Source organism: Salvelinus fontinalis, chromosome 30 (assembly GCF_029448725.1).
Source record: "Salvelinus fontinalis isolate EN_2023a chromosome 30, ASM2944872v1, whole genome shotgun sequence".
In the NCBI taxonomy this organism is placed as follows: domain Eukaryota; kingdom Metazoa; phylum Chordata; class Actinopteri; order Salmoniformes; family Salmonidae; genus Salvelinus; species Salvelinus fontinalis.
The window spans coordinates 20,872,719-20,897,403 of record NC_074694.1 but is presented as its reverse complement, the minus strand read 5'-3'; the positions used below and the strand labels follow the sequence as shown (position 1 = coordinate 20,897,403).

The window sequence follows — 24,685 nt, the reverse complement described above, 5'->3', positions numbered from 1 at the left end:
ACTGACTGTTTTATAATGTATCGAAATAATGTATTGTAATAACATTGTGCAGGTTCTCGCAGTACATTTTATAGTTTCACACACTACACAGGGTAAAGAGAGCGAGAAAAGTGGGAGACAGGCAGACAGGCAGGTGTACCCGAACACCACATATGTAATATAAATGTGTAGGGGGGGTAAACAGTGTGCACTCAATGAAAATGTGTTATTCTACATGTTCTTCACAGAAAAAAGAGCCAAGGCCAATGAGTCGCAGGTGAAAAAATTATTAACTGTATCATTTTTCTTCTAGTATACATTGAAAATTGGTCCCACAGACCCGAACACCACACAAGGGTTAATAAAGTATATATATGGTCACTGGCACTGCTTTACATGGTGTATGGTTCAATGCATCTGATGCCAAAACGTCAACTCAAACATAAGCATGCGCGTGACGTTACTTTCACTCAGGTGAGTTAGCTAGTCGCCCCAGCTATACCACATGCTGAAAACATGGCTGCTTCTGTACGGGTGAGGACGTGGAACAGCACGGCTAGCTCAGTGAAAACCTGGCTCCTTTATTTGGCTGGGATTATTTTACTAGGAGATGTAAATAGCGGGGTGATGGCAGCTCCAGAACCAGGACAATGGAGAATTACAGTTGTCAATGTGAGTATTAAAATATGTAATATAGTTAGCTAGCAAGAACAATCGTGCGATTAATTTCAACTAACTGGCTAGCAATCCAACCTATCTAGTTAGCATGGGTTTGGATGAAGGGGGCGTTTATCTGTTCATAAAATTGAACATTATTGATTAATAATGCATTTTTCTGAACAGATTCAGACTTTATCGATATGCACAAGCCGTTGTAGCGAACATGCATGTTTTATCTGCTAGCTAGATAGCATAGGCTCACTAACCCGATATCGTTGAAAGATGTAGCCACAGAGTTTCTAAACTCAGAGGCGCAACATCGCGAAACTTCCGGGAACGCATGCCAAGCAGACCAGGCCCGGGTTTGGAGAAGTCAATGAGTGAAGTGAAACATTGTTCCTTAGTTAATTTTCTCAATCTAAAGACACATAGATTCGAGACAATGTATTAAGTAGATGAACATGTTATCTCTCCAACCTCGTGAAAGTGACAAACTGACACGTTTTCATATGTCAAAACAACTATCGAAAGTGTGCCTTTTGATTTGACGGCGTTTACATGCGCAGTTCGGCGCGAGACGAGATTACGTGTTTCTGCGCATGAGTTTAGCTAGACAACGTCGCCTACAAATTTGATATGGGATTTTTAATGGAGAAGCAGTGTTTGCCGATCTTCATATCTACATTTCTTGGCCAAACACCTCTGTTAGGCAGCTAGCTAGCTAAAGTTACATAGCTAAATTTAAACAAACATCAGACACAGACCACTGTACTCAGGGTTAGATCATTGCCTGCAATTTAGCCCAGATAGAACCATACGTCTACCAATCATTCAGATAGTTAAATTAGTGAGCTAGCTAATGTTCAGATTAAAATGTGGGCTGTGACGAATCTATTTGGTAGACTAGCTACCGTGTCCAATGAATTGAAGAGGTCTACCAGTAAATTGCTTTCAAGTCAGTGAAGGGAAGTGAGCAAGTGCACAAGAGAGGTAGGCTAATTGGGAGTTTGTTTTCCATGTAGGTGGTCAGGTGTGTGTCCACCACCGTATCCTGTTGCAGAGTAATGTGAGAGCTGCCCATTGCCTGCCTAGGGACTCCCAATAATGGTTACCAGGGCCTATATGAAGTGTATGAGTAGGAATGAGTGCTGGTCAAGGATCAAGTCCCCCTTCCAATGTAATCTAATTTATCGTGATCTGAAAAAGCAAAACGGATTCTAAATCACTATTACTCAGAGACTGGATACGGCCCCAGATGAGAGAACACGAGTGTTGTGTTTGATGGAGAGAATAGGGTTTCCTCATATCACTGAATGTCATGGGTGCATATATTATACAGTTGAAGTCAGAAGTTTACATACACCTTAGCCAAATACATTTAAACTCAGTTTCACAATTCCTGACATTTAATTCAAGTAAGAATTCCCTTAGGTCAGTTAGGATTACCACTTTATTTTAAGAATGTGAAATGTCAGAATAATAGAGATTTATTTCAGCTTTTATTTCTTTCATCACATTCCCAGTGGGTCAGAAGTTTACATGCACTCAATTAGTATTTGGTAGCATTGCCTTTAAATTGTTTACCCTCTTAGCGCACTGATCCCGCATTCGACAACATGCGGTGAAATCAGAGCGCCCCAAATTCAAAATACAAAATCGTAATATTAAACATTCATGAAAATACAAGTGTCATACATGATTCTTTAGCTTAGAATCTTGGTAATCGAACTGCCTTGTCCGATTTACAATAGGCTTTACTGCGAAAGCATAGCATTCGATTATCTGAGGACAGCGCCCCACAACAACATATGTTTACAAACCAGCACAATCATAAATAGCGATAAAATACATCACTTACCTTTGAATATCTTCCTCTGTTTGCAATCCCAAGGGCCCCAGCTACACAATGAATGGTCGTTTTGTTCGATAAAGTCCTTCTTTATATCCCTAAAAGTCAGTTTAGTAGGCGTCATTGAGTTCAGTTAATCCACCCGTTCAACCTGCAGACAAAGAAGTCCTAAAAGTTACCAGTAGAGTTCGTCCAAACAAGTCAAACAATGTTTCTAATTAGTCCTCAGGTAGTCTAATATCTAAATAAATGATAATGGAGAATAGTATGTTCAATAGGGAAGGAAAATAACGAAGAGCGCGCCCTCATTCACGCGCGCAAAGAGGCTACTTTTGCCTTACCTCTCCCCATGGATAAACAACTATTACTCGTTGGTTTTTCAAAAAACAAGCCTGAAACCATGTATAAAGACTTGACATCTATTGGAAGCCATAGGAACTGCAATCTGGGAGGCGGAAGTCATAGTTTGCAATAGCTTCACATTTGAAGTTGATGGGAGCTCAAAAAAAAAAATCCAGATGGATTTTCCTCGGGTTTTCGCCTGCCTCAGTTCTGTTATACTCAGACATTTATTTGAACCGTTTTAGAAACTTCAATGTTTTTTTGCCAATTCTACCAATTATATGCATGTCCTAGCTTCTGGGCCTGAGTAACAGGCAGTTGACTTTGAGCACGTCAGACTAGAGGTCGACCGATTATGATTTTACAACGCTGATACCGATTATTGGAGGACCAAAAAAGGCAGATACCGATTAATCGGACGATTTTAAATAAATAATAAATAAAATATTTATTTGTAATAATGACAATTACAACAATAATGAATGAACACTTATTTTAACTTAATATAATACATCAATAAAATCAATTTAGCCTCAAATAAATAATGAAACATGTTCAATTTGGTTTAAATAATGCAAAAACAAAGTGTTGGAGAAGAAAGTAAAAGTGCAATATGTGCCATCTAAGAAAGCTAACGTTAAAGTTCCTTGCTCAGAACATGAGAACATATGAAAGCTGGTGGTTCCTTTTAACATGAGTCTTCAATATTCCCAGGTAAGAAGTTTTAGGTTGTAGTTGGTCCTATAATTACTATAATAACTATTTCTCTCTATACCATTTGTATTTCATTAACCTTTGACTATTGGATGTTCTTATAGGCACTTTAGTAATGCCAGTGTAACAGTACAGCTTCCATCCCTCTCCTCGCTCCTACCTGGGCTTGAACCAGGAACACAACGACAACAGCCACCCTCGAAGCAGCGTTACCCATGCAGAGCAAGGAGAATAACTACTCCAAGTCTCAGAGCGAGTGACGTTTGAAACGCTATTAGTGCGCACCCCGCTAACTAGCTAACCATTTCACGTAGGTTACACCAGACTAATCTCCGGAGTTGATAGGCTTGAAGCACAGCGAAGAGCTTCGGCAAAAAGCCGAAATGTGCTGTTTGAATGAATGCTTACGAGCCTGCTGCTGCCTACCACCGCTCAGTCAGACTGCTCTATCAAATCATAGACTTAGTTATAACATAATAACACACAGAAATACGAGCCTTAGGTCATTAATATGGTTGAATCCGGAAACTATCATCTCCAAAACAAGACGTTTATTCTTTCAGTGAAATACGGAACCGTTCCGTATTTTATCTAACGGATGGCATCCATAAGTCTAAATATTCCTGTTACATTGCACAACCTTCAATGTTATGTCATAATTACGTAAAATTCTGGCAAATTAGGTGGCCCAAATATACACTGACTCTGTGTGCAATGAACGCAAGAGAAGTGACACAATTTCACCTGGTTAATATTGCCTGCTAACCTGGATTTCTTTTAGCTAAATATGCAGGTTTAAAAAATATATACTTCTGTGTATTGATTTTAAGAAAGGCATTGATGTTTATGGTTAGGTACACATTGGAGCAACGATACGCACCGCATCGATTATATGCAACTTAAGACACGCTAGATAAACTAGTAATATCATCAACCATGTGTAGTTAACTAGTGATTATGATTGATTGTTTTTTATAAGATAAGTTTAATGCTAGCTAGCAACTTACCTTGGCTTCTACTGCATTTGCGTAACAGGCAGGCTCTCGTGGAGTGCAATGTAATCAGGTGGTTAGAGCGTTGGACTAGTTAACTGTAAGGTTGCAAGATTGAATCGCCCGAGCTGACAAGGTAAAAATCTGTCGTTCTGCCCCTGAACGAGGCAGTTAACCCACCGTTCCTAGGCCGTCATTGAAAATAAGAATGTGTTCTTAACTGACTTGCCTAGTTAAATAAAGATTAAATAAAGGTGTCCAAAAATACCGATTTTCTGATTGTTATGAAAACTTGAAAGTGGCCCTAATTAATCGGGCATTCCGATTAATCGGTGGACCTCTACGTCAGACAGGCGGAAATTCAGAATACTGCCCCCGACCCTAGAAAGGTTAACTTGGGTCAAACGTTTTGGGTAGCCTTCCACAAGAAGTTGGGTGCATTTTGATCCATTCCTCCTGACAGAGCTGGTGTAACTTTGGTTTGTAGGCCTCCTTGCTCGCACACACTTTTTCAGTTCTGCCCACAAATGTTCTGTGGGATTGAGGTCAGGGCTTTGTGATGGCCACTCCAATACCTTGACTTTGTTGTCCTTAAGCCATTTTGCCACAACTTTGGAGTTATGCTTGGGGTCATTGTCCATTTGGAAAACCCATTAGCGATCAAGCTTTAACTTCCTGACTGATGTCTTGAGATGTTGCTTCAATATATCCATATCATTTTCCATCCTCATGATGCCATCTATTTTGTGAAGTGCACCAGTCCCTCCTGCAGCAAAGCACCTCCACAACATGATGCTGCCACCCCTGTGCTTCACGGTTGGGATGGTGTTCTTCGGCTTGCAAGCCTCCCCCTTTTCCCTCCAAACATAACGATGGTCATTATGGCCAAACATTTCAATTTTTGTTTCATCAGACCAGAGGACATTTCTCCAAAAAGTACGATCTTTGTCTCCATGTGCAGTTGCAAACCGTAGTCTGGCTTTTTTATGGCGGTTTTGGGGAAGTGGCTTCTTCCTTGCTGAGCGGCCTTTCAGGTTATGTCGATATAGGACTCGTTTCACTGGGGATATAGATACCTTTCTACCCGTTTCCTCCAGCACCTTCACAAGGTCCTTTGCTGCTGTTCTGGGATTGATTTGCACTTTTCGCACCAAAGTACGTTAATCTCTGAGACAGAACGCATCTCCTTCCTGAAAGGTATGACGGCTGCGTGGTCCTATGGTGTTTATACTTGCGTACTATTGTTTGTACAGATTAACGTGGTACCTTCAGGCGTTTGGAAATTGCTCCCAAGGATGAACCAGACTTGTGGAGGTCTACATTTTTTTTTTCTGAGGTCTTGGCTGATTTCTTTTGATTTCCCCATGATGTCAAGCAAAGAGGCACTGAGTTTGAATGTAGGCCTTGAAATACATCCACAGGTACACCTCCAATTGACTCAAATTATGTAAATTAGCCTATCAGAAGCTTCTAAGGCAAAGACATCATTTTCTGGATTTTCCCAAGCTGTTTAAAGGCACAGTGAACTTCTGACCCACTGGAATTGTGAAATAATCTGTCTGTAAACAATTGTTGGAAAAATTACTTGTCATGCACAAAGTAGATGTCCTAACTGACTTGCCAAAACTATAGTTTGTTAATTAACAAGAAGTGTGTGTGGAATGGTTGATAAACGAGTTTTAACAACTAACCTAAGTGTATGTAAACTTCCGACTTCAACTGTATGTATGGGGGACCCCAGGAATCAAACCCACTATCCTGGCTTTGCAAGTGCGATGCTCTACCAACTGAGATACAGAGGACCTGTTAGGCATTAGACCTAGATTACATTCGTCAGGACTGACTTACTCAGTTTATTTTTATTTTTTATTTTTTTTATTTTTATTTTTTTACCCCTTTTCCCCCCAATTTTCATGGTATCCAATCGCTAGTAATTACTGTCTTGTCTCATCGCTACAACTCCCGTACGGGCTCGGGAGAGACGAAGGTCGAACGCCATGCGTCCTCCGAAGCACAACCCAGCCAAGCCGCACTGCTTCTTAACACAGCGCGCCAATGTGTCGGAGGAAACACCGTGCACCCGCCCCCCTTGGTTAGCGCGCACTGCGCCCGGCCCGCCACAGGAGTCGCTGGAGCGCGATGAGACAAGGATATCCCTACCGGCCAAACCCTCCCTAACCCGGACGACGCTAGGCCAATTGTGCGTCGCCCCACGGACCTCCCGGTCGCGGCCGGCTGCGACAGAGCCTGGGCGTGAACCCAGAGACTCTGGTGGCACAGCTAGCGCTGCGATGCAGTGCCCTAGACCACTGCATCACCCGGGAGGCCCCTTACTCAGTTTATTTAACTAATGCCAATGTAAACACTGTTTCCTCTTCTTCACAGACCTCAAGACCATTGCTTTTGAGGAAATCCATGTATAAAGACACTGATATCAAATTGAAAGGTAAGATTAGCCAATGTTTGATGTCATACTGTATATGGGAAATGCCTCGTGTAAGGGTGTCAAACAAATGAAAATCGGTTTCCTTGAGCATTTGTGAGAATTCTGCAAAATGTTTGCTTTCACAAGAACTGAAAATAACCGTTTCAGGGTGCAATTTGCAAGATGCACATTCTATATGATATTAGCTTGTTTACAATCTGCAAAGGTACCATGCGACTCGCACTGCCCTGTCACAATACCTGGTACTCTGGTTCTAGATCTACGACCCGCTACCAAAGATTGCCTATTATATTGAAAAGATAGTCAAGTGACCTTTTTAACAATGGAAATGCATGTTCTCAAAGATGGAAGGCAGGCAGGAGGAGGCGAGGTCAGGTGGGACCATTCTAGTCAATGAGAAGGCAGATGCGCATGTGAACAACAGCCCATAGAGATAGATGGAGTACTCTTTATATCTGTGCCATTATAGCGTCTGTGACAGCATGGGCAATGCCATTGAGCCTATCTTCATTTTAAAGTAGTAAATTCTCTTCAGTGGCTGATTTTCTCCCAACTCATAGGAGTCCCCACCAAGTTGACTATTTTAAAATGGTGGGCACCATCAATGGCAATGTCCGAGCTTTATTTTATTTTATTAGGGTATCTTTTAGTCCTCATTTGTGCTAAAAAAAGGGTTATATCCGTTAAGACTGCTGAACAGTTAATCAAACTGCTGCCCAGACTTTCTGCATTTCACCCCGTACCTACATGTACTTCAATCAATCAATCACCTAACCAAACCTACATGTACATATTTCCTCACTCAATCAACCCAACTACCTCGTACCCCAGTACACTGACTCTGTACCAGTACTCTTTCTATATAGCCTCGTTATTGTTATTTCTTATTGTTACTATTTTCTTATCTATTTGTAAATGTTCTTACTTTTTAACTGCATTGTTGGGAAAGGTCTCGTAAGTAAGCATTTCATGGTAATCTACACTTGTATTCGGGGTGTTTGTGACATTAAAATGTTTTTTGATTTATCCGTGTCCTCTATCTCTAGGAAAACAGGCACAGCTCCAATATAGTTTTTTTATTTTTTATAAATTGCTGAAATGTATACAGTTCCACGTACAGTATGAGTCAACTTTAGACACGCCTACTCATTCCAGGGTTTTTCTATATTTTGACTATTTTCTACATTGTAAAATAATAGTGAAGACATCAAAACTATGAAATAACAACACATATGGAATCATGTAGTAACCAAAAAAGTGTTAACCTTTCTGGCGCAGGCGTTCCGCTAGCGACCCAACTCGACAACATCCGATAAAATTGCAGAGCGCTAAATTCAAAATACAGAAATAGTCAATAAACATTCATGAAAAATACAAGTGTTACACATCGGCTTAAAGATGAACTTCTTGTTCATCCAGCCGCTTTGTCAGATTTCAAAAAGGCTTTACGGCGAAAGCAAACCATGCAATTATCTGAGGACAGTGCCCGCTTACAAAAGCATACAAATAGGAATTACAAAAGTCAGAAATAGCGATAAAATTAATCACTTACCTTTGAAGGTCTTCATATGGTTGCAGTCACAAGAGTCCCAGCTACACAATAAATGTTAGTTTTGTTCGATAAAGTCCCTCTTTATATCCCAAAAACTCTGTTTTGTTGGCGCGTTTTGTTCAGTAATCCACTGGCTCAAAGGCGGTCAAAACATACAGACGAATACATCCTAATAGTACCGGTAAAGTTCGTCGAAACATGTCAAACGATGTTTATAATTAATCCTCATGTTGTCAATTGTCTAAGTAATCGATAATATTTCAACCGGACAATAGCGTATTCAATAGAAAGGAAAAACAACGAAGGGCGTGCACTCGGTCATGCGCAAAACCAGCACTGCATGATTCTACAGTCCACTGACAGAAAGGTCTCATTCTTCTTCATTTTTCAGAAAACAAGCCTGAAACAATGTGTAAAGACTGACATCTAGTCAGCCAAATGAACTGCAATCTGGGTTCGACCCATTAGATACTCTATAGGCATTCATTTGAAAACTACCCACATCAAAAAATCCCACTTCCTGGATGGATTTTCCTCAGGTTTTTGCCAGCCATATCAGTTCTGTTATACTCACAGACATTATTTTAACAGTTTTGGAAACTTTAGAGTTTTTTTCTATCCAAATCTACCAATTATATGCATATCCTAGCTTCTGGGCCTGAGTAACAGGCAGTTTACTTTGGGCACGCTTCTCATCCAGATGTCAAAATACTGCCCCCAAGCCATAAGAAGCTTTAAACAAATCAAAATATATTTGAGATTCTTCAAGGTAGCCACCCTTTGCCTTGATGACAGCTGTGCACACTCTTGGCATACTCTCAACCAGCTTCATGAGGAATGCTTTTCCAAAGAGTCTTGAAGGAGTTCCCACATGTGCTGAGCACTTGTTGGCTGCTTTTCCTTCTCTCTGCTGTCCAACTCATCCCAAACCATCTCAATTGGGTTGAGGTCGGGTGATTGTGGAGGCCAGGTCATCTGATGCAGCATTCCATCACTGTCCTTCTTGGTCAAATAGCCCTTGCACAGCCTGGAGGTGTGTTTTGGGTCATTGTTGAAAAAACAAATGATAGTCCCACTAAGCGCAAACCACATGCGATGGTGTATCACTGCAGAATGCTGTGGTAGCCATGCTGGTTAAGTGTGCCTTGAATTCTAAATCAAACAGTGTCACTGTCACACCACCTCCATGCTTCACGTTGGGAACCACACATGCAGAGATAATCCATTCACCTACTCTGCATCTCACGAAGACACGGTGGTTTGAACCAAAAATCTACAATATGGACTCTAGACCAAAGGACAGAATTCCACCGGTCTAATGTCCGTTGCTTGTGTTTCTTGGCCCAAGCAAGTCCCTTCTTATTGTTGTCCTTTAGTTGTGGTTTCTTTGCAGCAATTCAACCATGAAGGTCTGATTTTCACACAGTCTTCTCTGAAAAGTTGATGTGTCTGTTACTTGAACTCTGAAGCATTTATTTGGGCTGCAATCTGAGGTGCAGTTAACTCTAATGAACGTATCTTCTGCAGTACAGCTAGCTCTGGGTCTTCCTTTCCTGTGGCAGTCCTCATGAGAGACAGTTTCATCATAGCGCTTGATTGTTTTTGCGACTGCACTTGAAGAAACGTTAAAAGTTCTTGACATTTTCTGTATTGAATGACCTTCATGTGTTAAAGTAATGATGGACTGTCGTTTCACTTTGCTTATTTGAGCTGTTCTTGCCATAATATGGACTTCGTCTTTTACCAAATAGGGCTATCTTCTGTATACCACCCTTACTGTGTCACAACACAACTGATTGGCTCAAACGCATTAAGGAGGAAACAAATTCCACAAATTAACTTAACAAGACACACCTGTTAATTTCAAATGCATTCCAGATGACTACATCATGAAGCTGGTTGAGAGAATGCCAAGAGTGTGCAAAGCTGTCAGCAAGGCAAAGGGTGGCTACTTTGAAGAAAATCAAATATAAAATATGATTCCATATGTTCCATATACATTTGCTATTTTTGACAACCATCAGTAGATTTGAAAATGCGATGGAAACCCATTTAACTTGTATTTTTTATTTCGGGAATTTAACCGCAAAAGGGAATTTTATGTGCGCTACGTCATCACACACAGCATTTTATCTGCAACAGGTCAATTTGATGGGACAATGTGCATATTTATGCGGATTTTAGAATATTCACAAATCTGTTACCAATTGGATGGAAACATACCTAATAACACTTTTAATTATTATTTTTAAAGTTGTGTCCTTTGGATGTCCAGAGGAGATGACTTTTACCATTCAATGGTACTTGAAATACTACCCCTGTCACAACGAGTTCAATAATATTGAGGTAAGTAAAGTACATGCACTAGCCTAGTTAGTAAGTTACTAGTACCATGTTAGTCTAAAGCAGGGGTCGGCAACAGGTGGCCCGGGGGCCAGAATTTGTTTTGCTCCCAAGTTTTTAGTACAAAAATAAATTGTAAAATCACCAGCAATTCATCTAAAAATGAGTTTAATGTAGGAAATCTGTTCCCAATTATTCCCATGAAAAAAAAGAACGTATATGCGATAGTGACTCAATGTAATCAAGGTATGAAATTATTGTATTTGAAAAGAAAAATACATTTTGGGGCTTAGTTGTGGTCAATTTACAGTGTACAAATTATTGTAGTTATATCCGGCCTTCCGCTCCAAAAAAATCGGCCTGTGGCCGAATCTAGTTTCCTACCCCTGGTCTATAAGTTGAAATCAGATATGGGTGTGTGGAGCATAGAGTGAGTGTTTGCCATAGTCATCTTTCATTATCACTACCTTCATTTGTTTAGGATTTCTATGGTAGTGCCACATTTTGACAGTTGGTGTGAATTACCAGTTGACTGTAATATGCACTTTGAGTTACTTTTAAATCTCATTGCTCAAAGGAAATGTATGTCTTCCTACATTCAACTACTAATAAATATTGTATTTATAAAAAATATCTGAACTTTGATATAAATCATTACTTTCAAGGAAATGTATGAGAGGACGCCACTGAGTCGAGGACAGAGTATGGATCCTAACCCTCTAGGACAAGGGGAATGCATTGAGCACAAGCACAAGCCCTTGACCTGCAACAATGACCTGCGATACTTCCCAATGCTAAATGTAAGGGCTTATAGGTTACTTACAGTACATGAGTTATCTTCCATTACAGGGCTTTTCACACTACTGAACTGAGCAGGCCTCGTTACTCAGCTACCATAGTTGCTTGAACCGTACTGAAAAGGACAGGGTGAAAACAAAATATTCAAGCCACAGTTTTGTTCAGGTCGGCTCAATAGTTTGAAAAGGATACAGTGCATTCAGAAAGTATTCAGACCCCTTTTCCACATTTTGTTACATTACAGCATTATTCCAAAATTGACTCGAAATTGAGGTCGGGTGCATCCTGTTTCCATTGATCATCATAGAGATGTTTCTACAAGTTGATTGGAGTCCACCTGTGGTAAATTCAATTGATTGGACATGATTTGGAAAGGCACACACCTGTCTATATAAGGTCCCACAGTTGATGGTGTATGTCAGAGTAAAAACCAAGAGCTCCATTGAGCTCAAAGACAGGATTGTGTCGAGGCACAGATCTGGGGAAGGGTACCAAAACATTTCTGCAGCATTGAAGGTCCCCAAGAAGACAGTGGCCTCCCATCATTCTTAAATGGAAACAGTTTGGAACCACCAAGACTCTTCCTAGAGGTGGTTGCCCGGCCAAACAGCAATCGGGGGAGAAGGGCCTTGTTCAGGGAAGTGACCAAGAACCCGATGGTCACTCTGACAGAGCTCCTCTGTGGAGATGGGAGAACCTTCCAGAAGGACAACCTTCTCAGCAGCACGCCAACAATCAGGCCTTTATGGTAGAGTGGCCAGAGGGAAGTCACTCTTCAGTAAATGGCACATGACAGCCTGCTTGGAGTTTGCCAAAAGGCACCTAAAGGACTCAGACCATGTTCAACAATATTCTCTGGTCTGATGAAACTAAGATTGAACTGTTTGGCCTGTATACGTAATGTCTGGAGGAAACCTGGCACCATCCCTATGGTGAAGCATGGTAATGGCAGCATCATGCTCTGGGAATGTTTTTCAGCAGCAGGGCCTGGGAGACTAGTCAGGATCGAGGGAAAGATGAACAAAGCGATCCTTGATGAGAGAATTTATACAAATCTGTTTTTTCTTTGTCATTATGGGGTGTTGTGTGTGTGTGTGTAGATTGGTAAGGGGGGGGGGGTGTATGTAATAAATTGTAGAATAAGCCTGTAACGTAACAAAATGTGGGAAAAGGTCAAGGCGTCTGAATACTTTCCGAATGTACTTGTTGTTTGAGTTACTGACAACTTACTATGACAACTTTGTTTCAGAAAGCCAAGGTGGAACCACGGACAGTTGTCCCGCCCATGGAAGGGGCAGCACCGGTGAGCTGCTATGATGGGGTCATGGTGTTTGCATCACTGTTTTAGCACACACTCATTCAGCTATTGCCTTCGGCTATTGCCAATTCCTAACTCATTGTCAATGAGCATAGGAGTTGCCGTTGGCCATATAGAGCGTGTACTACGAGATCTGGGACCAGGCTATCACTTTTCAGATTCTCTTACATTTCTGGGATTTCTAAATACATTGCATAATGCAATTTTTAAAACCAATGTTGGTTCAATCCTACTCAGGGTTCGGATGAGAACTACACCAAATGGACGATGGAGGAGTACGACAAAGTCAGCGGTGTGAAGAATGCCAGTGTGTCACTTAGAGATGATGTCGTTGCCACCACGTGGAAGGATGGCCCCTATCTGTTTGTGGTGGTGATTAAATCTAACAAACAGGAAGCCAACTGGAATTTAACTGGTGGGTTCGCTACATTAACCACCATGCACCTCAGCTGGGTTGTGTTAATTAGGCACCAAACACACAAATACAGACTGAAACAACAGGGAGGGACCACCAGAACTAACAGAAGAACATTTACTGAAACTGGGCGTGACTAGCTAGCTGGACTCATTTTTGTTTTCTGTTGCAAAAATGTTATGATCTACCCTAATGAACACGACCCAGTTCTTGAATGTCAAACTTGCCCGTGAGGCTGACCAAAATGGAAATTACATTTCTTTAGTCAGCCTAAATACTAATTGAAATTATTTAAAATAATAATATATTGGCTACTGTTTTGATCACGTTGCTCAATGTTGTATGTTGTAACCCTGATTTTATTTTCTGCGTTATGAAAAGCTGATGTATACTCTCTTTATATTTCCAGTAAACGTTGTAATGAAAGGAACTCACGGCTACATCTCCATCACTGAATGGCCTCTCATGATCGTGAGTATACATTTCATTTATTATATCCTTTGAGTTGGGACAGATTCAAATAAACATTGTCACATTAAATAAACAGATACATTGCACCATGACACTTTAGCTCATTCTAATTTCCAGTAATTGTCCCTAGTCAAATATATAAAGTGGGCTTAATCATTGTCATAGATTGTCGACACCTGTTTTACTCATCAAATTGTATTAGTCACATGCGCCGAATACAACAGCTGTAGACCATACAGTGAAATGCTTACTTACGGGTCCCTAACCAACAATGCAGTTTAAAAACAAATATGGATAAGAAATAAAAGTAACAAGTAATTAAATAGCAGCAGTAAAATAACAATAGCAAGACTATATACAGGGGGGTAGCGGTACAGAGTCAATTTACGGGGGCACTGGTTAGTTGAGGTAATATGTACATGTAGGTAGAGTTATTAAAGTGACTATTCATCTGACCACTTTTTTATTGATCTAGTCACTGGTGCTTCCTCTTTTAATTTTTGCTTGTAAACAGGAATCAGGAGGATAAAATGATGGTCAGATTTGGCAAATGGAGGGTGAGGGAGAGCTTTGTGTTTGTCTCTGTGTGGAGTAAAGGGGATCCAGAGTCTTTAAAAAAAAATCATCTCTGGTTCTACATTTGACATGCTGATAGAAATTTGGTGAAACGGATTTAAGTTTCCCTGCATTAAAGACCCTGGCTACTGGGTGAGCATTTTGTTTGCTTATGGCGGAATACAGCTCATTCAATGCCGTCTTCGTGCCAGCCTCTTACTGTCGTGGTATGTAAAGTAAATATAACTCTGTAGGTAGATGGTGTGGTCTACAGTTTATCATGAGATTACCTCAGACTAGCAATAGCTTGAGACTTCTTTAGATATCGTGCACCAGCTGTTATTTACAAAAATACATGTTCTGTCCTGCCGGTGCAGCGTATAACTAGCCATCTGTATGTTGATAGTGTCGTCGTTCAGCCACAACTTCGTGAAGCGTAAGATATTACAGTTTTGAATGTCCCGTTGATAGTTTATTCTTCCGCGTAGGTCATCTATTTTATTGTCCAAAGATTGCACGTTTCACTTGCAGGGTTTTGTGTTGTCTATATAATATAATACTGTATATGCCATTAATTCAAAGCGTCTTAGTCATGAGTGCATATATTTCAACATACGGGTGGCCCTGGGGATCGAGCACACAACCATGGCGATGTCATGCTCAACCAACCAAGCCATATAGGACCTTGTTGTTTGTTCAGATGACTAAAGACCTTTTCAGGCCTGATGAAACTGGATGCTGTGCAGTCATAGGTTTGACAGTGATCAAACAAACCAGTTTGTCAAACTTTATGATGTACTTTTGGAGGTGCGTTCCAACTCCCCACATGCCTAGGTTTTGGCTTAGCGGGCTAATGCGCTCTTCAGGCATGCAGGAGAGCCAGGTTAAAACCCTGTATCATTGTAGTTGAGTTAATGTTTTAACACCCATCTCTTTCCCTCTCAGTTCTACATGGTGATGTGTATAGTGTACATCCTGTACGCGTTACTCTGGTTCATGTGGGCTGCCTGCTACTGGAAGGACTTACTGCGGATCCAGTTCTGGATAGCTGGAGTCATCTTTCTGGGCATGGTGGAGAAGGCTGTGTTCTGTGCTGAGTACGAGAACACCAACGGTGTCGGGGCAGCTTGTGAGTCTACACCACGCCTAATACTACTACTAAACTACACCGAGCTCTCTGAGTGGTTTAAAGAGTAGTAAGATCCTCTGTATAGGAGCATGGTGAAGGCTGTGTATGAGAACAACGGTGTCAGGGGCAGCTTGTGAGTTTACAGTACACTATACCCAGCTCTCACATTGATCCGGTCCCATTTCCCTCCCTACCCTTTCCTCTTGGCACTAACTGTCCATTTTTTTGCAAATCTGTATGGTCTGAATAGGCGGGTATGGTCTTGTTAGCAGTTGATATTCCTCTTCAATAACACAGACCCCAAAGCAAATCAGGGGGAAGAAAATAGGTTAATTCTTATTCAAAGAGAACGAATCATGCGGGGAGGGAGATGGTAGATGTTCATGCTCCCCTGTCCTCAGCAATTCTCTCCTGTGCCACAGAACAAAGGGACAGGATGTACTTTATAACCCAGCCCTAGCCTGTAGTTGACCAATTAGAATTCATTGCAATAAACTGGGCCAATGGCCAAATAACTATCCTATTTTATTTATTTATTTATTTTACCGTTATTTTACCAGGTAAGTTGACTGAGAACGCGTTCTCATTTGCAGCAACGACCTGGGGAATAGTTACAGGGGAGAGGAGGGGGATGAATGAGCCAATTGTAAACTGGGGATTATTAGGTGACCATGATGGTTTGAGGGCCAGATTGGGAATTTAGCCAGGACACCGGGGTTAACACCCCTACTCTTACGATAAGTGCCATGGGATCTTTAACGACCTCAGAGAGTCAGGACACCCGTTTAACGTCCCATCCGAAAGACGGCACCCTACACAGGTCAGTGTCCCCAATCACTGACCTGGGGCATTGGGATATTATTTTTTTTTTAGACCAGAGGAAGAGTGCCTCCTACTGGCCCTCCAACACCACTTCCAGCAGCATCTGGTCTCCCATCCAGGGACTGACCAGGACCAACCCTGCTTAGCTTCAGAAGCAAGCCAGCAGTGGTATGCAGGGTGGTATTTCAGGCTCGATGACAAATTCCTCCCATGTCTCTGACCCATTGATCAATAATTCCCTATTACATAAAATAACACTTTCCATTGTTGTGTTCCCGTTGTGTATCTATCTTCAACATATTCTTAGTCTGAATAGGCAGGTATGGTCTGAATAGGCAGGTATAAGCAGTGTAGGGATGATGGTGCTTCCACCATATTGCTTCTACCTTACAGATTTGCTTAGAGCCAAAGGGGAGGTTTAGGGAGTGTTATTATTCTGAGCAATACATCGTTTTTCTGCCTTGTGTGAGAGACCATGCATTCCAATGTTCTTGTTTTCAGCTCCAGGCCTGTTGATCTTTGCTGAGCTCATCTCTGCCCTGAAGAGAACCCTGGCACGGCTGCTGGTCATTATTGTTAGTCTGGGATATGGTATAGTCAAGTAAGTTGAGAAAATAAAGGTCATCGCTCACTCCCTGTCACACCCAATCCTTTGATAGGTTAGCCTGCTATCTATATTTAGTACATTTTCCTGCATTTTGTGTGTTTCCTGTCAGGCCTCGACTGGGTACAGTGATGCACAGAGTGGTGGGACTAGGTGTCCTGTACTTTGCCTTTGCTGCTATCGAAGGTGTGCTTAGGATCACTGGGGTAAGGAGTTTTCCTGATTTTGCTCCAGTGAGCTTGCGTTCAAAATGTGACATTTCAGTTCTAGATGGGCTGCTGTTTTCCCTTGTGAGTTATGGGAATTACTTTCAATAAATGTATATTCACTAAAGGGTCGTGACAATGGCCTTTCCCTCATCACAATCGTTGTTCTAGTTGTGATGGACTCCTGTATCGTCTGGTTCATATCCTTAATCCAATTATTATCCGGAGTTTATAATAATTACTCCATAATGCACATCTATTGGTCTATAATAACAAAATAGGCCTACTTGTCTTGTTAGCCTTGTCTGACACTTGTCTGTCAGTACAGAATTTTACACATTTTGCTATTGCTTACTAATACGTTTTCATAAGTCTCACTAATAGACTAGGTGCTGGGGTTATGTGTGTTGTACAATTTAAACTGGAGTTTGGGTTGTATACCTTAATTTGTATACTAAATTATGTTTCAGTGGGTGATTTTCTTTGGTTACTGCTCTGGTGAAAGGTTCTGTTCTCTATCTACCCCACTTCTTCTTCCTCTGTTTCTTCTGTCTCTCTTGACGTTAATCTTGCGCTCTGACTCTCATATTTCTCTCTCTAAACTCTCATCCACACTTTCCCCACCTGCTCTCCTCTCCTATTTATTTATCTTACTCTCAACTTGTATTCTCTCCTCTTCTCTTCCGCTCTCCCCCTTTCTCCTGTCCTCCCTCAGGCAAAAGACTCTGACCTGGCTTTGTTGGCCAACATTCCTCTGGCTCTGCTTGACTCCTCTCTCTGCTGGTGGATATCCTTTGGTGTGCCTATAGCCCTGCTTGGGCTCCTCTGTCCCCTGGAGGCCCCCTATCCCTGGTCCCTACCCAGGGCTTCTCTGATCCTCAGTCTGGGGGCCTACTCTGACTCTCCCTGGGCTTGAGGGTCCCCTGCTTCTATCAAAGGGTTCAGTCCAAATCCAAAGGGTCTCTGCATGTTAACCCACTAGCTACATGCTAACCCTCTGCCTCTCACAGCTAGCTTCTCCTGACGTATATAAATAGAGAGCATGAGAGATTAGATTATTTGCTAACTCACAGCTAGCTAACCTGGAAGTCTACAAGTAGAGGTCAAGTAGTCCGGCCCCTTTACCTGGGGCCTCATTTGTTCTTCGGGTCAATCAACATTCCAACACCTTAACCCACTAGCTACCACTCACAGAGGGCACATAATCCGACCTTGCATGCTGTTTTCCCTGCTGACTTTGCTCGGTGAAGTCTGTCAGTTACCCTACATACTGTCAGTGTCTACTGTCTAGCCCAGAGGTTGTTTCCTTGACTGCCTCCTAACATATTTGTGAGCCTGGCTCAAACTATAAAGACACTGAAGCTGAGGAGAAACCCAGTCAAACTGTCTCTCTACAGACACTTCACGAACACACTCATCTTTGCCATCATAGGTGAGTGAAGTTGTTAAATTGATGTCTTTTCCCAGCACCGGATACCGGTCATACATTCATTCAATCAAAGTAGTCTAGTGATGATCACTCATTTTTTTCCTTCTTTAGCTTCAATCATTTTCATGGTGTGGACGACAAAAAAATTCAGGCTAGCAGATTGTCAGTCGGTAAGAATACATCTCTCTGTTTTTAAATGTCTTGTGTTTCAAACGTTTAAATATAAAATATACAAATGTGTGTTATCCAGCTCTTCTGGATCAATGTTTTTAGCTTGCTCTGTATTTCTTGAGACGAATATCGAATCAACAGTTAAGATTTGTTATTTTACGAACACCTTCAATTATGTGGCTATTTAACCTCCTTTAGTTGAATGATTTAAAAGAATGTCTGCTAAATAACAAAAATGTAAATATCCTGAATCCACGTGACTGACACGTTTGCGTCGTCCTGTGTGGCCAGGACTGGATGGAGCTGTGGGTAGATGATGCCTTCTGGAGGTTCCTCTTCTCCATCATACTGCTGGTTATCATGTTCTTATGGAGACCATCTGCTAACAACCAGAGGTGATGATTGATTTGGCTGTTATATAACAGACATTTGCATTGATCTACGTGTTATCATCCTGCACATTAGCTACCTTGTTGAGTGTACTGTAGATTTCACAATGGCAATATGTTGACGTATCAAACCACACCAACAGTCAGTCAGGGAGAAAGTGCCTCACCTTTCGACTCTTCAAAGCTTCACAGACGAAACACGAACTTAAACGGTCTTTCTCTAAATGGAGCTTTATAACTATTCATAATGTTTAACTTCCTTTGTTCTCACCAGGTATGCATTCACTCCTCTGATGGATGACTCTGATGATGAGGAGATCGAGGAGTTCCTGGTGTCAGCTAATTTGGGTACAGTTCACTTAGTGAGAATGAAAACCCTACTATTTTACTGTTTCATTGTTTAAACATTGACCATTGATCCCCAAAAATGTTTCTCTCTACACAGCTGACGGCATAAAGTTGAGAGCAACCAACTCCAGGAGTGAGACGAACGGTTCAGCCAAGCCTTCAGGACCCAACCCGGTTAGTATCAAACGTTCAGTTCAACTTCATTGCCCCGGAGGTAATAAATTAAGAAAGGCAAAGTCTGTTTACAAGTATCGAATCTATATGAACGCAAAGTACTCCACATATAAATATGGTATACAAACAAGTCAATGTTATGTTTTATTTTATTTTTCATTTTTCGTGGTATCCAATTTGTAGTTAGTCTTGTCTCATTGCTGCGACTCCCTTACGGACTCGGGAGAGGCGAAGGTCGAGAGCCGTGCGTCCTCAGAAACCCAACCAAGCCTCACTGCTTCTTGACACAATGCCCACATAACAATGCCCACAATGCCCACTGGAAGCCAGGTTACCAATGTGTCGGAGGAAACACCGTACACCTGGCGACTGTGTCAGCGTGCACTGCGCCCGGCCCGCCACAGGAGTCGCTAGTGTGCGATGGGACAAGGACATCCCTGCCAGCCAAACCCTCCCCTAACCCAGATAACGCTGGGCCAATTATGCACCGCCACAATTGGCCCAGCGGGTCTCCCAGTCGCGGCTGGCTGCGACAGAGCCTGGACTCGAACCCAGAATCTCTAGTGGCACAGCTAGCACTGCAATGTTGTGCCTTAGACCACTGTGCCACTCGGGAGGCCCAGTCAATCTTTTCTGTCAGCACAGTCAATGGTCCACTTTCAGTTAACTGCACATGATGACATGATACTTTTGCTTACTCAAATGTTTGCTCTTACGTGGCAATTCAAACACCCTACTGGCAGACATTAATGGAACGTCTATGTAGTCTAGTAAATCACATGACTGAGTTTAAACAACAGGGGGCAGCGTGGAGTAATTAACATTTTTTTTTCTCTTCTGTCATTCTCTTTACCAATCTGTCCAGGATGAAGACATGAAATGGGTGGAAGAGAACATTCCTACCTCTTTAACAGACATGTAAGCATGACTTCACAAAAAAGAATAGATGTGTTTTAAAGTGATCAACATTAGGCGGTTGTATAAAAGCACGTTTTGTCTTTCTTTTCCTCTTTCATTATAGAGCGTTGCCTGTTCTTCTCGACTCGGATGAGGTATGTGTATCCTTAACACAATAGGTCTCAAATTTGGCTCATTTCTGTCAATGGCAACACATGGTTTGCTTTACTGTGCATTTCCTTTAATGTTATTCAATTCTCAGATTGCAGTATTATATATACAGTATTATATGTACAGACTATGATGTTAGAGAAATATATAATATATTCTCTATTTTTTTTACCAGGAAATCATGACCACAAAATATGAAATGTCCAAGATGGAGTAACATGGAAAGTCTTCCTCCTACCCACGGTGGATGCAGAGCATCTCTTCCTTGGATTCCTAATGCATGGCATGGAATAGACAGATCATCTGGAGCACGACACCTCTCCAATCCTAGTCCTAGGGCTGTTTAGGCTGAGACTCAGACCTCTGTTCCTCTGTACAACACTACTGTGGCTTAACGCAACACCTCTGACTTGGCGATCAGCAGGGTCCTATTCATTGGGCATCAAATGGAAGAAAATTGATTAAAATGGGGAGGTACTACTTCAACTTGTCCAATAAGAAATACTTGTTTTAGTTTTCCTTTCCAGAGTGTTTTGTTATGGTGTGCCCTAATGTATTCAACCTATGTTATATGTGGGCAACAGAAAATCTCACCTGCAATACTCCTATTCTGTGCGTCCCAAATGGCACCCTGTTCTCTATATAAGGCACTGCTTTTGACCATGGCCCATAACGTTTTATAGGGAATAGGGTGCCATTTGGGATGTAACTTATGAGACTTCTGTTCCCCCCAAAAATACTTCACTTTATGTTAAATGCTGTATGTATTTATTAACATTTTTGCTCACTAAACTTGACTTTATAGGAGAGAGGAACAAGCTGGTATATTATTTCAACACCAATTGGACACACTGCATAATAACATTACCAATATTATTTTGATAGATGATAACATTCAGAGGTGTAAAGTAAACGTTATTTATTATATGTTTCACTAAGTGAAGCTTTATTGCTTCCTAACCAAAGTATAATGTGATGTGGGAGAGTTTGTGTGCGATTTTGTCTAGGCTGGGACACAGGATTCATATGTGCAGTGTGTTACGCAGTACTAAACAGACGTGTTCTTGATAATGTCAGTGTACAATTGCAGGACTTTAGGTCTGTTCAGTAGGATGTAACATTACAGAATGTTCAGATAGAAATGTATGGTGTAGAAGAGATTCTCTCAGATAGAAATACAAGGAATAGAGCTGACATGATTCCCTATTCTATCTACTATCAATGTTCAGAAAGTTTACATCACTGAATGGACCTCTGAGGTTGGTTGAGGCTTACGTCATTGAGGAGTTGTGTGTTTGAATGTGAGTGGAGGGAATCTTTAGCCTGGTTCCAGATCAGCAATAACAGCGTTACAATGGCCATAGGAGTTGGCAAGACAGCACAAACACATCTGGGATCAGGCTAGGAAGTCCTCTGTTTCCGCTAGTCAAATAAAGAGCAATATTATATACGTCCTATGACCCTGTAAGGTTTACTTACACTCCTCTAGTACCCTCCCCTTATCTTTTTTACATTGTATGTGCACTAAATGGTACCCTATTCCCTATAGCAGGGGTGCCAAACTCATTCCATGTAAGGCTGAGTGTCTGAAGGTTTGTTTTTTCCTTTCAATTAAGACCTAGACAATCAAGTACAAAGGAGGAGTGAAAACCCACAGATGCTCAGCCTTCCATGGAATAAATTTGTAAAGAGTGCCCTATATAGTGCACTACTTTTGACCAGATCCCTATGAGCCCTGGTATATAGTAGTGTGCACTATATAGGGGATAGGGTGCTATTTGGGACAAACATTGTTATTTATTTATGTTTAAGTGTACTTACAACTTGCTTTATTTAGTTTAGTTTACTCTATAGGTACATTTATGGGGATATTGCTATTGTGTGATAAGTTTTAATGTTATTTCTGATTTGTTCTCATCTGTCTAGCTTTTTCTAAAACTCTTTTTAAAGGACAAAATATTGGAAATGACTTGTCTCGTTGATTAATTCATGCGTTTGTTTTGTTTTACCGTTGAAAAGGGGATGTGTCTACGACTCCAACACCCCTATCTCCATCTTATGTTCTGTAATGGTATAACACTTTCAAAGTGTCGATTCTTTGTGCACCATTTCTGTAACGGTAATCGGTACTGGTGCCAGTTAGATGGTGTAGGTGTCTGTAGTCTTCAGCTGTGTAAGAGACCGTGGGGAGGGTTGTCTCGTCTGGACATTCCCGTTTCCAAATAGGATGATGTTGGATCGGTCCTTGTTATGCTCTGCAGCCTACACCTAGGTTAGGGAGTTATGATTTCATTCACAACCTCAACTATTTCCTAGGACCTGTCCAGAAACATTCCCTAGTCCCTACCCACTAGATTTTCTTACATCTGTCCAATCCTTGCATAGGTAGGGTGTAGTTGTCAGTTTGGGAATCAGGCCCTAGTATATGTATTGCTTTCCCTAACTTGTATAAATTCAGATTAAGGTACTTCCTCTTACTCAGACCCTGACATTCTTCTCTTTGTGATCATTATTTCCCTCTTATGTAGCCTACAACTGTATGTCTGTCTCAGAGTTGGTTATTTTCACTTGACTGGTTTTGGCTGACTGTTAGTACTGTTGTTATATTATTTACTGCCTTATACCTTTTTTTGGAAGGGTTAACGTCTTCAGAGCTATGCTTGAACTTTTAAACACAGGGCCTGTATTCATAAAGTCTCTCAGTATGAGTGCTGATCTAGGATCAGTTTGACGTTTTAGATCATAATGGACACCTGATCCTGATTAGCACGTCTACTTTAGATGCTTAGTAATGTACATATGGCTCCAGATCAACTTAGCTTGTTTGTCTTTTTATTTCTGTTGACAGAGCAGAGAGAGAACAGCACCATGTTATTAGTATGCCAAACTGTAAATCTGTATTTATGATGTTTGTTAAAATCTTTGTTTTCTGATCTATGCCAATACGATGGTTCATTTAATTGTAAATAAAAATGTTTTACAAATTTGTTTTTGTGTTCTTGCAGTCACAGGATAACAGATTATAACCACTGATCATCATTCGATTGTCATTATTAGTTGATCATCCAGTCAGGGAGATTTGCTGTGTGGCCAGAGTGCCATATTGGTGTACTTACAGCAGGTGATGGGCAACTGTCAGTCGGGGTCTCAACTTACTGTTGGGAGGTAGAATACACACGGTGCAATACCCAGCAGCCAGGAATCTAAACTGGTACTGTAGTAATCAAGGTTGGATTAAAGCCTTCGGGGCCCCCATTGATTTTGCTACTCTCACTCAGATTTCATATTAAAAACTGCAAACATTTCTCTCCACCGTATGGCAAAATGAGTAGAATTGCACTAAATTAACTCTTAAATTAAAGAATGTGCATTAGTTAAAATTACTAAATATTCTCTCCACCCCTGGCAAAATGTGTAGAGTTGCACAGAATTTTAAGCATAAAAAAAATGTCTCCGGGTAGAGAACGTTTTCTGGCCCCCACCCCCATCAAAGTTGCCCATCCCTGACTTAAAGTATACTTCTGGCAGCAGTCTGTTCTCTTAGATTTTATATCTTGATTTCGATTGAACTGTCCTGGCAGATTCCTTACCCAACGATGCGTTCATGTATTGACTTTGGGTGATGTCCTCTAGTCTAGTGGAATGAGATGTTCTGTTCCGTTTGTACAGCTGTTCGTGTGATGCAGACAGCACAAAAACAAACTGATTTTCATCAGAAGACAGAGAAACCTCCGAATATTTACACATACTTTATTTAACATAAGGGCATTTTAGGACATTGGTTATCATCCCGATAAAACAGACTAAGTAGTTAAGACATTGTGTTTAAAGCCGTTTTCTTCTGCACTTTGAATCTTGTATTTTCAAAGTGATTATTAGCTGCAGTTCTTGAAATTTCAGTAGATAAATGA

At 41.2% G+C, this 24,685-nt stretch overlaps 1 protein-coding gene across 2 annotated transcripts; it reads left to right on the top strand.

Annotated features, from left to right (window-relative positions):
- The first annotated feature begins 452 nt into the window (after nucleotides 1-452).
- Nucleotides 453-23,760, top strand: LOC129828785 (transmembrane protein 87A-like). 2 transcript variants are annotated; one of them, XM_055889989.1, is made up of 19 exons: nucleotides 453-651; nucleotides 6,922-6,982; nucleotides 10,789-10,880; nucleotides 11,543-11,677; nucleotides 12,925-12,978; nucleotides 13,216-13,408; nucleotides 13,818-13,879; nucleotides 15,380-15,563; nucleotides 16,887-16,986; nucleotides 17,102-17,195; nucleotides 17,911-17,986; nucleotides 18,523-18,627; nucleotides 18,736-18,794; nucleotides 19,087-19,190; nucleotides 19,459-19,532; nucleotides 19,630-19,706; nucleotides 20,572-20,624; nucleotides 20,728-20,758; nucleotides 20,950-23,760. In XM_055889989.1, exons 1-19 carry the CDS (start codon nucleotides 496-498, stop codon nucleotides 20,989-20,991), a joined length of 1,752 nt encoding a protein of 583 aa, XP_055745964.1. In that variant the 5' UTR covers nucleotides 453-495; the 3' UTR covers nucleotides 20,992-23,760. The 2 variants fall into 2 exon arrangements, with proteins under 2 accessions (XP_055745964.1, XP_055745966.1); XM_055889991.1 differs by having other exon boundaries at nucleotides 454-651; nucleotides 13,231-13,408.
- Nucleotides 23,761-24,685: the final 925 nt, after the last annotated feature.